Here is a 14,039-nt window from a genome sequence, read left to right as displayed (position 1 = left end):
CTATGCTAGAATTTCGTCGGTGACTGCACTCGATCTGCTATCAAAATTGCTCATTTTGGGTTTCGGACGATCATACATCACTATAGACTCCGCGAACATTGCCTGTACAGAGGCTCATGTGATCAAAGACACTCATGAGATGAACAGTTGTTCCAATACATACATTCGCAGACATTTACAGGTCGAGTATCTCCATTCGCGGGTAGGCCTCACACCGCTAAGAGCCTGGTTTTGTGAGGACGATTTCACTTCATGGTATCTATTTGTGATTAACCCCGACTGAATGCATCATTTGTCAAGCATAATCAAGTCGTTCTCTATATGGCATTATCTGTCTGATCAGACATTCCACTGCGTCATGCTTTGTCCAGTGATCCCTCGAGTCACTTCTCACATTCGCTCCGGCCCAAGACAGGAAGAGGCCTAACATCGAATGCCTCAAATCCAGACATTGTCTGTCACTTGGAGTGATCTTCCTGCTTTCTGCTCTTCCTGACACTTGCAATAACGCTTCAGCTGAAGGCTTGATCCCTTGGCACAGTAGTACCATCGCCGCGCTTGCTAGGCTCCCACAGCTGAAGGTATCTTCCTGAGCGATCCAGCCAATTCTGTCTCTCATCCCCTGCAAAATGCGCATTCAGTTCTGCGATCCTCCACACACACCTGGCAACAAACACCTACCGGATTATTTGGGCTGACCAGCCAGCCACAGCAATCTGCTTCGCTCGCAATTCCTGCCTCTAGCTCCCATTTCAATCTGGATCGCAAACGTTCTCTGAATTTCTGTATCGGCATTCAGTATATGTGAGCTAAAAGCCAAGTAAGTTAGGTACCTACCTCTATAAATCCAGAACCATACAGTCCACCAGCGCCATCGTAGGTTACGACAAGCTTGTCGGGTCCGAACACAGCCATGGTAAAGAAATGGTGCGATCCATCCGGGTAGACAACGCCACACTGACGTTTTGTGCGCCAGGTACCATCAGTACCACAGAACGATTCGATAACCTCAAGGCCTGTCGTCGGCGCTAGAGTCGAGAGAAGAGGTATGGCGCGCACAAAGCACTCGTTGGAAAGACCCCTCTCGATACGGTCTGCGTCGCGGGTTTCGATCATGTTTTTCGCGATCGTACCGATAATCTCGCAAATGGTCGAAGTCCACCAGGCTGTTGGGTGAGCGAATCGATCGTAGAGAGTCTCGCGACGAATTTTAACTCCACTTCCGCAATCAACATTTTTCTTGTTGATGCCAGGGAGAGGCGGATCGCGCTTGAGGATCGCACAAAAATTCTCCAAGTGATCGGAAGATAATCGAGTTTCGGTTGATAACGCCGAAACCAAGGGCTCGACAACGGTCGGATCAGACCAACGGACGTTTCTGTATCTCTCCATCACCATGAAGTACCTTTCCTCTTCTGAAAGCTTTGTCTGGGCTGTTTGTGATACTTCGACGGCTGCCAGAATTTGGGAAAGGCTCAGCTTCAACTAGCTGCTTTCGATAGAGAATCGCGAATAACCTACCAAGCGCGCGTGATTGTGTAGGTTGTAGCATAGACGGTGGTGAACGATCGTCTCCAGTAGTCACAGTGTACACTAAGAGTACTGGAAGTCGTCCTTTCTCGAAGAATGCTTGCAGATTTCGCACTGGGGTCACTTGATCGTTGTCTGTCATCCACCAGTTCCCACCCTCTTGAATTGCAGCAGCGTAATGACCGTCAAGCGCTGTGCAGCCAACCTTGCATACTACCCCCGCCAATTCAGCCTGAGTTCTGTCTGGAAGGTCGCCATTTGCGCCAAGTTCGATTGTCGATGCTATCGCGAAATCACATCTCTTGAGCTGAGGAGGACCATTGTCGAAATTTTCAATAGACCATACGATATTGATCGCGAACATACTACCCATACTGGTGAAGCGATCATTGGTGATACTGTGCGAGGACCGACAGCAGGAACGACAGAAAGACTGGATTGGATTTTCGCGACGAAGAGCAGTCGCGATCAGATCGCTCACATCAAAACTGACAGCTTGGTACCGAAGTTGCTCGGGATAGACGGTCAAGACGGTTTCCGATTGACGAGTATTTCGAAGCTGCCCGCCAGCTGAGCATAAGCTACATACGGTGGCCGCAGCTGTCTTGTATTGGAAAAGACTTGAAAGAGATACCTGTGAGCTCCTGGTGTCGAAAAATTGAAACAATCTGTACAGGAGTTCGACAGGGTCCTGCTGACCCGAATCATGCGGTTCTATGAGCTTATTATCTAAAACTCACTCAGCGAATGGACCAGTAAAAGTTGATAGTCGCTGCTCACCAATGAGACATTGCTGTAGAAGTGGATATCTTTCTGTTCGCCGCGCTGATATGTCCCCTAAAAAATCGAGAAGAAGTTGCACCATTGAGGAATCGACTGTCAGAGAGCGAACCAAACTTGCGAATGCGTCCAGTCGACACAGCATATGAAATAATGATAAAGCATAGCAATCAGCCCCAGTGTTGATAGATCCTGACGGCCTGCTGGTCGACAACCTTTGGTTCGCATTGTGTTTTGCGGCTCTTTTGGAGAGATGTTGTGTGCTTTTTGATCGATATTGGTGAAGAGGTTTCATTTTGGCTGGCCGTCCCGCTCCGGTCTTCGATCGCTCGCCCGGTGAATCTTTGGGATGAGCTGCGGAAGATCATTAGTGGAGATGGGACAAGGAGAGAGAGATTGTAGAACCCACTCCTTTTCCCCAAAACAGACCGCCGGCTGGAGGGCGACACAGGTGAAGCTGAATCTTGATCCCAACTTGCGAGATCCATGAAACTTGTTGGGAGGAGTTCGTCGTCGTCTTCTGCTGGCATAGTTGTGTCGTTCGCATCGGCTTCGCTACCATTCGGGAACGTGAATGGTCGTTGACGACTTTGGACTGCATACTGATGAGCCTCTGCTTCGCAGGTCTCCGCGATGTTGACAGCCCGACCTTCATAATCGCAGACGCTCCCAAAGTCTAAAAATATCGACATAGCCCAAAGATGAGGGCAGCGTTTGCCAGTCTGAGTCCACATGTCACATGAGCACACCTCTCTGCCTTGTTGGTCACCATTCATGGCTCTCCGTCCACATGTGCTTTGATCTGACCCTTCGAATTTGAACTCGAACGCCATACGGCTGTTGGTCCTGTCTCCTGGCAGGCGGCGTATCTCGTTTGATTGCCAGATTCTCCATCCATCTGCCAAGACATTAAGCAGCTTCTTATGTGCACGAGGATGGTTAGGGGGATTGTACTTGTAAAAAGGAAAATAGGTGTGAATGATTATGATTAGCAGCCGATCAAGTCTGTCGAATACGTCAGCATGGAAAAATATCTTCACAAAGACATTGATACATACCTTTTATTTACTCGAGCGCTGAGGAAAATTCGGTCGAATGTTCTGAAGGCGGCTTCTGCGAAATTGTTCGTAGAACATCCTCCATCGCGGGTGAGATCTGAAGGAATCCCATAGTCAATACAGTGTGAACGCCATCGGAGGCTAAACCACGTTCGATTGAGATAACGTTCGATTGACGCCCAAGTAGGTGCATCATTTCGCACAATGAATAATACTTCTTGCCGAAATCTCTCGAAATATCGATCCCAATCGGCCTCGGTCGGGCAACGCTGTACCTGTCTGAATGCGGCCAAGAAACGTTCGCACCGATTTTGCCCTTCCTTGTTGGTTCCAAAGAAAGAACGCGCTTTCGCACGACAAGCCTGTATGAGATGAAATTGACACATGCGAATGGGAACGTCGGGGAAGACCATTTGGATCGCTGATCGTTCGGCATCATCGCCGTCAATCATCATATATCGAGGTCGGAAGCCAAAGTCGACTATGTGACCGCACTTGTCAAGCAAACGATCCCGTTGTCTGTCCTGGTAGTGTGTGTTCGCATTTTCCTCCAATAAAGATGACGCTCTGTCCTGAACGGCGATCGCGATTTGTTCAAGCATGTACTGATATGTTTCCGTGTCTGCGTGTCTTGATACCATGAAAGCGACTGATTGATTTCAGCGAATGCATCCCGTTGTCACATACGACGAAGACTCACTAGGTACCATGCGATGGTACTCGTTTATAGTGCTGACAATAGTTGCAGGACAGCGACTTTGTACTTTGTTTCGCCAGGAAGAGTCCATAAAGGCTCCATGGTCCAGCGAATAGAGTATCGCTGTATCGAGAGCGTGCGGAGGTGCGATGATACATTGATACCGAGGTAAAGAGGCACTCTGAGAGGCTGTTTGAGGTACAGAATCCTCGATCCCGGTCGTATTTGATACGTCGTTTTCGGTCGACATTTCCTCATCTTCATCTTCTTCAGGTATGACAAAGCTACAAATATCGAAATAAGCGGGGAAGCGGCAAGAAAGGGCATCTGCTCACGCTATCATTGCATCTGGGTTAGAATCAGCCAGTATCGGGATGGCCGACAAGGGATCGCAGTCTAAACGGCTCTTTCGCAGTGCAGTTTCCACCGCTGTCTTGTAATTATGTTCAGAGGGCCCACGATGAGGGTGTCTGTCACGAATCCATTGTCCGTAAGGTGAGGTCTGGTATGATCCCTCATACCCTGATGAACCATCAGCCGCTGCGAGCGCTGCGGTTTCCCGTTGAGCTCACAGTTTTTCAAGCGTAATTGTGTCATTCCTAAAGTCGCTGCCCGCTCGTGTAAAACTTGGCGAATGAAGAGTGAAATGGCCAAAAGACTCTTTGGGCCATGAGGATGAGCGTCTTCCGTTTGTCGTCTAGCTGTGAATAACCCTTGCTGTGCCTGCTCAGCCGAAATCGAGATCTTTCGACAAGAAGAGTTAGTAATCGCTCATTGCAAGGTGAACTTACAACCAACAGCGAATTGCACAGCGATTTCCTCGGTCGCCCACGTTTGCCTGCCTGCACACCGGGAGAGGTACCGTTTTCCGCTATGGCAAGGAACTTCTTAGTGAGGCTCGATAAAGCACGTTCCTTCGCCTGTTTCGTCTGGTGCTCAAGCTCCTCATAAACTGTACTGAAGACATCTGTGTTGTTGGGATCTTTTGTGCGTTTACATGAGCCTGTACATTTGTAGGTGACTCTGAATATACAGCCTTTTGGATTTTTGCGAACGGCCTGTGAATCGACATGGACGGACATGTGGCGGCCGCGGATGTCATTTGGCTTCAATCCAGGAGGATCCAGCCAGTTGACAGTGAGGTATGACGATATCCGTGGTTCGCTGTACCAACCGTAGTCATGGGGCTGACAAGGCTGTGAGCGAGATGCCATGAGATATAGCAAGCGAAACAACCCACCAAAGCGTCCATGTACTTTGGCAGCTCGGCAATGTTGTGAATCTCGTCGAAGTAATCATTGCCAGTCTCCACTGTCCGTCTCTGCTTGATAAATCCTGTGCTTCGGTTTGCGCCGGGGAGTGGATTGCCAGGTGTAGCCAGAGTGCGAGGTCGAAGCAACGACGGCTGTGGTGTTTCAGACTGGGTGAGAAGTCTGCGGTTGACTGCAGCATCATACGATGCAGTATGAGGCTCTGCGACGGATGAAGCCCTCATAGAAAGCGAAATCGACGCTTCTGGAGTGCGAACGCTTTCGGTAGGGTAGGTCGAAGGGCTACGCGTGGGACGATCAGTGTCATGAGGAGAGGGCGAATGAGGATAGTGATAGATATCGGGATCATAAGAGAAGGCGTCTTCATCAGATACAGGTGAATCGAGAATCTTCGAAGCAGTAATAGGACTTGATAGACAATCAGCTTGACTTGCTTTCGGAAGAGAATCATAGTCTGAGTAGGCGTCCTCCTTCGTGTTACAGAATTGAGTGCGCTTGTCAGCTGTTGGCAAGGGAACTGCAGGTTCCTCATGACAATACTGATGAGCAGGTCGCCCGCGGGGGCGGGGATTGATAATTTGTGACGCTACCCCAAGAGGAATAGGGTAGGAAGTCATTCGGCGACGATCGACAGTCGAAGGACGGAGAAGCTTGAGATAAGTTAAACGGGCGAATCACGAGAAATACTGATGGGTACACTGAATCATGACATGTAAAAGATGAAGAAGGTCATGTTAGATGCGCTTTTATTGTAAACTGTCCAGTCATTTGGGAGTAAACAACGCTTCGAGGGATGAAACGTCTGTGCTCATCACCGGTCAGTCCGTTCAGGGTCAGAGTGATTGTGTCCTTGTGAAAAACGTCGAAATGAGCTGAATACTGAAGCGAACGGCTGGCTGGACTGTTCTTTTAGGTCTCTGCAGCATGCTACACCGCTGGGAGATGGGATTCAAGGCCATTCGCAACTTAGCAGGGTGCTTCGACAGATAGCAGAGAGGAATTATGGATAGCAGAGCGTTTCAGAGTGAGCAGGGCAATCTGGGATAAAATAGAAAAATAGCAGGGATATAAATACGCGTAGCAGGGGAATAATTGATTTTGCCCGAGTCAAACTCTGTGGGTAACCTTCACCCACGCCCCGTATCCCCCTATGCATGGAGTCAGAGGTCGATCGCCTGCGAATAGTGCCATGGTCAGTGAGAGGATCCTGCTCCCATTGAGACTGTGTGGGATCTAATCTGAGGAAAAAATGAGGTGAGTGAGATCCCGGATGAATCTCGATCGCGATGACGTCTTGGACAAGTCTGAATTTCATCGACATAAGTTAACTTGTAGAAGGTTACTTTCTCACCTCAAACACAACCTTGTTGTCATTCCATCTTCCTCACTTCTCGCTCTTTACAACTTTTACAAGATACACAACACACCATCCTGTTGTTCACTCTCAGAATAGCCCCCGGTCTCACCGTCCGCAAATCATACATACTCACAGCCCGCTCATATCAAACCCAGCTTCGCAAGATGTCGGACATTTCTAAACTTGTGGAAGCCTCTACAGATGAGAGGGATAAGACCTTGGTAATCAGACAAGTCACACCTGAGATCGTGACTTTCTCCACCCCATTCGTGGGTATTCTCCCTCTCTCTCTGTGCCCAGTATGAAGCACACCGCTGACCTACCGTTGCAGACCCGAGGAGGTGTACTTCCTATCGGAGGTCGATCCACTGCCGTCAAACTCTCACGTCCACCAAAACCCACAGTCGGAACAACGTCGATCCAACCTGCGGCTCAGAGCGGGTCGTCGAGCGATTCCGAGGTCTTCCTCTATGTCTCAACGCCCTTGACGCCGGCGACTAAGGATGCCTTGAAGTCGATGGGGGAGGTGAAATGGCTGGTGACGCCTGATGGTGAACACGGGATGTTTATCAAGGAATACGTGGACTTTTATAAGGACGCCAAGTGAGTTTCATGAATGCCTCTTGTGTAAAGAGTAGGGGTCACAAGTGGCAAAGCGCGAAGAAGGAGGTGGAACGAAAGGTGTTGTGGGAGGAGTTTGATCAAGCAGACGAGGGCAAATACTGATACGCAGACCTCATCCACAGGGCCATCGGAGTCGAACGATTCAAGGAACAAAAGCCTGAGATCCCTTGGGTAGGTCTGTTTGGGAAGAATACAGATGGCGAGCAGAAAAAGTACGGATTTGAGCCTGAGGTGAGTTTCTTCCAACTTTCGTGTGAAAACAGCTCGAGCTGAAACGTTACTTCCTCAGATCTCGCTTCATCAAGTCACGGCACACATGAACCACGAACTCACAGCCGTCCATCACCCGTCCGGGACGCTACTTCAAGCAGATATGCTATTCAACCTCTTCCCAGAGGAACAATACTCTCGTTCTGGTGGTCTTCCCTTCTTCTTCAAGATGGTCTCCGGTTGGAAGACTATGAGTCCTGGTGGAAAGATGCATGATCTTATGGCTAGTAGCGTTGCAAAGGATAAGGAGTAAGTCGTGTGCTTCTCGCTATACCGAGAAGGCTTGCAGTAGCAGATCGATGGAAGGCTTCATGCTAAATCTTATTGTTCGATAGGTTGATTAAGAAGGAACTTCAACCTATCAACGCTGCGAAGTGGGACCGAGTCATCCCGTGTCACGGAGATGTCATCGAGACTGGAGGCAGGGTCGCATGGGACAAGGTGTGGGGCAAATTCGCATAGGCGGTCTCCAGATGCCATATGATACTAGAGGTCAATCTCCCGACCGATGTTTCAGCCGTATAATTGAGCGATGTATCACTGATCAGTATGAATGCCCTGTAACATAATCACTACACATGTAAGGCACAACGAGCTGCTTGGCAATCACCGCAGTCACAGAATTGATGATTGGGAATCGTGGTCATTTCCCCAGAATGGATCGTAGGGATACATCATGACCTGATGTATGTCCGGGATCGAAATGGACGGATAGTGGTCGAGCTGATGTCGGAAGTACGTTGTCCCAAACTCCTTTTCGATCTCTTCGATCTGTGAGGACGTATCGATGTCTACATTGCCGTTGAGGGAATCATTCATACCTAGCAGGAAGTCCTGTGGCTCCTGCTCTTCCCTCCTCTGACTGTCCTCGGACCTGTCCTTGTCCTGTCTGGTGAAGGACACGACACATGTCCTTTTCCCATTCGACGGGACCTTTATGACCTTCCAAGTCCCGCCTACACTCTTTTTGATACCGCGAGATGGGACTGCTGCGCCGTCACCTAAGTCTCTGTTCGACTGTTTAGCTCTAGAGAATGATACGACGCATCTCCTCACTCCCGCACCAGTGCGATCGGAGAGCAGTCTCGAAGCTGCCCATCTTCCATGAACGCTTCTCTCTGCGCTCTGACGTGTGCGAGACCCAAGTACACTGAGGTTCCGACCAGTCTCGGTCGATCGAAGAGTATCAGTATCGACCTTCCGCTTCGAGCTTCTTCCCGATTTCTGACTAATGCTCTCCGTCTTTCGAATGCGATCGACGCTTTTGTTCGGATTGATCTTCCCCTTCCGAACTCTGGAGGAACCTGATGGAAGGGACCGAATGGGAGGACGACCGGTCGTGTAGTGACTGTTGCTGTTCACACTTGCTGAGACTGATGGTGTAAAATCAGTCACAGAAGACGCAGGTTCAGGAGAAGGTTGGGCAGACTCTCTTTTCTCTTCGTAGGTATATTCTTGACGACATGTCTGAGCCGACGAAAATCCATTAGGTTGGTCAGAGCTTGAAGTCGAGACAGCCGCGAAGTTCGGGTGTCTGATGAGATTGGGCCTCAGTCTAGCGACTGCAGGTGTGTTGACGATAGTAGCAGTAGACAAATTGGTGCCAGATGAGTTGGCAGTCTCGTCAGAGTATGTGTGCTGTTGAGTGTGGTCCAAGTTGCTCTGGCCGGATGGGATGTTACAGGCATATAGGACAGAGCTTGCCGTCCTGGGCAATCCGAACTTCATTGGTAAGAGAGGTATCGGGCTGCGAACCCCCCTTGGCATTTGGAGTCCACTTCTATGCGAGCTGATAGGAGGGGGCATCGTGGTGATGTGAGCAGAAGGAGAAGAGACTTGACGATCAGTCTCCAGCTTATGGTGTCTGCTTGGTCTCCGTAGCACATTGGTAACAGGGGTAACGGATGCCAAATCGGTATTCGACTGCGAGGCAAGTGATTCTCTGGAAACATGATGGGGAGCTTCTCCAAGTGGCTGATCACTTCCCCTTCCCTCGGAACCGCTCGAGGGAAGGGTAGAAAATGTTGCGTCGACTGTTAAGGAAGTGACTTGGGGGTGAGAGGGCAGGGCTTGGACAAGTCTTTGCCATTCGTCGACTTTGTGCGAAAGAGGTGGCCTAATGTATGTCTGCGCTTCAGAGCTGTGCGCCTCGGGATCTTGCCCCTCTGACACCATCTTGTCATGCTCACAGCATGGCAAGAGATCAGAATTTCGTCTCCGCACTCTGAAGTCCTCCGACCGTGTGCCAGCTGCCTCAGAGGAAGTGGCGGAATTGGGAGTATTGACGATTGTCGAGATATTGTAGACGATGCCGGAGTAGGTTAAAAATTCCTTTTCCCAGTCCATTCTTCGGGTGGGTCCTTGGCAAACGGAGTTACTGATTGATCTCTTCGATACTCAAAACGGATACTTGAAGTGTGGTATGGTGATGGAAAAACGCTAGTTCATCACACTGTGTCAGTAGTTTATAGAGGATGTCTATACAGTACAACAGGACGTGACCGATGGTAACAATCACTAGACCGATGTCGCCTTCTATCACCTTGGAGACTAAGTTACCTTCGCACAGGATACGACTCGAGTTTGCCTTCCATGGACTGACACCTTCTTCTTCTTTTGGGGCTGTGCCTTCTCAGGCATCGCAGTGGGTCTTGTTGCGCGGTCATGAAAGGTATGATCGATTCACAACAACAATTAAGACTTCTCGGTCTGTTTGTGCATCGCCGAACTTTCTCCGTCCAAGATCAATGTGGAGGAATGTAGTCAAAGTGACAAAATAGTAGTCTGCCGCATTGTCCACTACGATACATAGGGATATATGGAGTGTTAGACGAGGATGATACTGAGCACACTGTAAGGTCATTCTTGATGACTCTGCTATGTACTCTGTGCCTTCACTGCATCGTCATCTGCTGGAAAGCGCTTTCCTCGACTCCCCCATCTTGTTCGCAACCCTCCACCACTCAATCTCGACCACATTTCGTCGGGTCAAAGGACGAAGTGGGAGCGCACAGATAGCGTTGATCGTTCTCCCTTAGTCGGTCCACAAGACTTTGAGCACTTGGGGAGGACTCAGTCGACGAGAGCCCAAGGAAAGAGCTTCGGTCCTGACCCCTCCCGCCTGCCGCATCCGGCGAAGTGGTATTGCTCTGTATCGAGCTCAATGTCGTGGAAAAGGACCTACTAGAGGAGTCTCCGAGGGAGCCAGGGACCTGCAATGCAAGGAAGTCTTCTTCAGAGAGATCTTGGAGCGTTCTGAGAGTAAGACCTGTATACGTCGAACGATCAGCAGCAGTCCCCATATACAACTGTCACACATGCCTTCTCCCGGGGCCGAGAGCGTTGACATCGATTTAAGACCAGCAGGACGAGTTGTATTCGTGGACCGCTGCCGACCAGGTTCATAGCTCTGGGCTGCAGCAGACCGATCATTGATTCTCAGTCCTGAGAGTGAGATCTCTGCCGAATGCTGTGTGCTAAAGGCGATCTGTTGAGGTGAGATCGTTGCAGAACCATCGAAAGTGGCATTCTCCTTACTGGAATCTGCCGAAGATTTGTCTGCGTATAGGGCTGCCTCTTGGGGAGTTCTGTAGACCGCTGCACATTCTTGGTCAGTGATCAGATTGCGGGCTCACTGTACGAATAAGGGGAAGTCAGGGCCGGTATAGAAGACTTACAAGGTCTCTGATCGTCATTCGATTTTGGCATTGTGTTTGACGTCCAGTTTGGTTAGTGGCTTGATCGAGGAAGGATATGGGATCTGTTGCAAGCAGTGGAGTACGGACCTGATGGGTGGAACAAGGAAGATAGCTTCAACACGTATACACCGGTGCAGTCAACCGTCACTGCCTTGTTAAACAAGACAAAGACGCCTTCGATCCTTCCTTAATGAGCTAGCGACGTCAAAAGAATGTGATGCGAAACTCACAAAGGGTGCTCCTGGATACATGTTTGCGGCGGCGATATGATTCGGAGGCTCATGCCTAGATCGCTATGAGTGCTGCCAAGAATTCGCAAAAGATGAGATTGAGCCGGGCGAAAGAACGATATAATGAGAAGTAGGATAGCTCGGTTGCTGGCACGCAACTGATCTGGAGGGAAAAGGGACAGGGTCGGAGAGGTGTCCATGTTGTCCAGGTCGCAGCTGGCCTTGGCCCAAGCTGCGAGAGGGTCATCATGCATGGCATCACTGCAGCACTTTCCTACTCTCCAAAGCCTTCAATACTGCGTTCCGAAGCTATCGACATATTTCGCTACTCAGGACTCCCTCGCCCAATCGGAGAGATCTACAAGTTGGCTAAAGTCATCGGGCGTATTGTGTCCCTCCGATCCTGGGGAACTCTTCCCGCCTGAAACGGCGGTGGTCGGACCATTTGCGGAAATGACAGATGATCTCGACGAATCCTCTGATTGCTGAAGACCCCCTCTAATCCTCTGCTCCCCCGGACTCGAGCATTCCCTGCTGGCCTTCTCAGGGCCACCTTCCTCCTTTACTGTACTGTGATCTTTCATTTCTCTCACAAACAAAGGCCGTTCACCACGGCCTTGACGATGCTCATCCATTCATGCGTAAGCCCCTAGGTCTTAGGCGAGTAAAGTTCCTAGAAGCATAGTCTACTACAGTGTACTCGATGAATGTGGTCCCTCGATCGGTCTACGCGACTTCGAGACGGGAGACATCAAAAGCAGGGACGAGACAGAGTATCGTACAACGTTCTGCTCCAATCAAACCTTTGTGAACATATCCCTGGTCCTTCTCATCATTGTCAGTCAACGGATCCTTCTGTTCTCTCACTAGGTCCTCCCCGCTGTGACCACAATCAAACTGCATCGGATTGACCACAAGTCATGTGAGAAGCCTAACTTTTCTTTCAATTACTGTAAGTTACAGTATGACATGCGTAGCAGGAGCTTCTTTATTTTCCTGTCTTTCTCGTGGATAACGTTAAGGGCGATAATCGACAAAAATCACCTATTCCTCGTCTGATAGGCCCAGGTCGGTGAGATACGAGTAGTCTGTGTTGGCATCGGCTTCCGAGCGCTGTCTGGGAGGACGATTGTGGCTTGAACGGTCGTTCGAAACACTGGGCGCAGAGCTGAATGCAAACTGTCCTAGTGCATCGATGGGATTTTTAGAGAGCTCTGCTCGCAATTCGGCCTCGGAGAGGGTCTGAGAGACACGAGTCCTCTCCCGCCTGATTCTACTTCCTTCGAAGAAAGGTCGCAGAGACGCCATGGTTGCGTTGTGGATTCCAGACCTCTCGTCCTCAGTCAACTCATCACCAAACTGCTCATTCTGGCTGTTGTCTTCTACCAGTCGCCTACTGGACCTATTCGATTGCGATTGGGGTCGGAGGGACGTCACAAGTCTCGCGAGTGGATCCTCTCTGGCAGTGTTTTCAGAACTGGCGATTCCTTGGGATGCAGCAGATCTGCCACCGGCAACAGGCCTCTCACCCCTGGAGGTACTAGTCCCTCCTCTCGTCCCAGTCTGAGCGTGGGACGAGGCCTCGCTAGCTCTAAAGGCATCTGCGCCGCCACCATCATTTCTCCGAGACTTGGAGGGTCTTTCACCACTCTGAGAATTACTGCGGGATACAATGGTACGCTTGTCAGAGATGGCTCGGGAGCCGGTGTTGGAAGCTTGAGGAGACATGTCCTTGAGGGTGGAGATGTTCAGTAATGCCTGAAAACAGAGGCGCAGCGGTGTCAGAAAACAGTGAGAATTTCTCGTCTTGGATCCGGATTAGAACAATTGACAAGTACAGTAACATCATGACTCACTTTTCACAGTATCCGCGATCTGGCGAATGCAAGAACGTGTGTAGATGTGGTGAATAGAAATGTGGTGCAGGATCGTCAGAATGTCATTTGTACTGTACCAATCCTGTTTATCAGTTATGACTTGCGACCGAGAGCCAGTTCTGGGTTTGAATTCGTCCTTTGTGAGGTATCGTGATCAAAGGAGCGTGTATCTTGGAACGTCATGGTCTTTCACACTATGACAGTCTAGCGCATACAGTACGCGGAGCCAGGTCCGATATCTCTGAGGCATGACAAGAAATATGATAAGCCTTCGATTGAGGTGAGTGGTCGTGTGTGGTATGAGGAGAGCCTTTGAATTATACTGTCACGATCGGGTCATTCCTTCAACTGATACCTCCTGTACGGATGAGACCTCCATTCGTGGTGGACTAAGGGAAGGGCCAGCGCTGCTTTCGTTGCCTACTTCAAGTCCTGCCATTACTTGTCTGAAATCAGGAGAAGCATGTCCTGATTGGTGATTGATAGACATTGACATTGACATTGACATTGACATTGTCGCAAGCAAGCAAGAACGCCTATGCATAGATCCTGATCATTATAACATGAAGAGAAGCAAAGAAGCAATCATTAAATTCCGTAATTGTCGTCTATAAAAAGTGTCCATGATCAATGAAGAAGCGAACCAG

The 14,039-nt window shown here is 49.7% G+C and overlaps 6 protein-coding genes across 6 annotated transcripts; 1 reads left to right on the top strand and 5 right to left on the bottom strand.

The window, feature by feature from the left end:
• Positions 1-295: 295 nt before the first annotated feature.
• On the bottom strand, positions 296-2,395 carry IAR55_005455 (uncharacterized protein; the record flags this gene model as incomplete). Its single annotated transcript, XM_066948546.1, has 5 exons — positions 296-622; positions 682-783; positions 838-1,454; positions 1,522-2,259; positions 2,311-2,395. 5 exons carry the CDS (start codon positions 2,393-2,395, stop codon positions 296-298), a joined length of 1,869 nt encoding a protein of 622 aa, XP_066801114.1.
• Positions 2,396-2,480: 85 nt separating this feature from the next.
• Positions 2,481-5,953, bottom strand: IAR55_005454 (uncharacterized protein; the record flags this gene model as incomplete). Its single annotated transcript, XM_066948545.1, has 7 exons — positions 2,481-3,315; positions 3,369-4,017; positions 4,069-4,349; positions 4,401-4,587; positions 4,638-4,809; positions 4,857-5,261; positions 5,306-5,953. The coding sequence occupies 7 exons, from the start codon at positions 5,951-5,953 to the stop codon at positions 2,481-2,483; spliced, it is 3,177 nt and encodes a 1,058-aa protein (XP_066801113.1).
• A 904-nt stretch (positions 5,954-6,857) lies between these two features.
• Positions 6,858-8,049, top strand: IAR55_005453 (uncharacterized protein; the record flags this gene model as incomplete). The annotated part of the gene is made up of 5 exons (XM_066948544.1): positions 6,858-6,962; positions 7,025-7,296; positions 7,440-7,548; positions 7,607-7,836; positions 7,923-8,049. The coding sequence occupies 5 exons, from the start codon at positions 6,858-6,860 to the stop codon at positions 8,047-8,049; spliced, it is 843 nt and encodes a 280-aa protein (XP_066801112.1).
• Positions 8,050-8,202: 153 nt separating this feature from the next.
• On the bottom strand, positions 8,203-9,933 carry IAR55_005452 (uncharacterized protein; the record flags this gene model as incomplete). The annotated part of the gene is made up of 1 exon (XM_066948543.1): positions 8,203-9,933. One exon carries the CDS (start codon positions 9,931-9,933, stop codon positions 8,203-8,205), a length of 1,731 nt encoding a protein of 576 aa, XP_066801111.1.
• Positions 9,934-10,621: 688 nt separating this feature from the next.
• IAR55_005451 (uncharacterized protein) lies at positions 10,622-11,295 on the bottom strand (the record flags this gene model as incomplete). Its single annotated transcript, XM_066948542.1, has 3 exons — positions 10,622-10,708; positions 10,772-11,184; positions 11,265-11,295. 3 exons carry the CDS (start codon positions 11,293-11,295, stop codon positions 10,622-10,624), a joined length of 531 nt encoding a protein of 176 aa, XP_066801110.1.
• Positions 11,296-12,559: 1,264 nt separating this feature from the next.
• Positions 12,560-13,243, bottom strand: IAR55_005450 (uncharacterized protein; the record flags this gene model as incomplete). Its single annotated transcript, XM_066948541.1, has 1 exon — positions 12,560-13,243. The coding sequence occupies one exon, from the start codon at positions 13,241-13,243 to the stop codon at positions 12,560-12,562; it is 684 nt and encodes a 227-aa protein (XP_066801109.1).
• Between the last annotated feature and the right edge of the window lie 796 nt (positions 13,244-14,039).

This window comes from Kwoniella newhampshirensis, chromosome 11 (genome assembly GCF_039105145.1).
Source record: "Kwoniella newhampshirensis strain CBS 13917 chromosome 11, whole genome shotgun sequence".
In the NCBI taxonomy this organism is placed as follows: Eukaryota; Fungi; Basidiomycota; class Tremellomycetes; order Tremellales; family Cryptococcaceae; genus Kwoniella; species Kwoniella newhampshirensis.
Note: the sequence above shows the minus strand (reverse complement) of the source record. Positions and strands in the feature narration are given on the sequence as shown.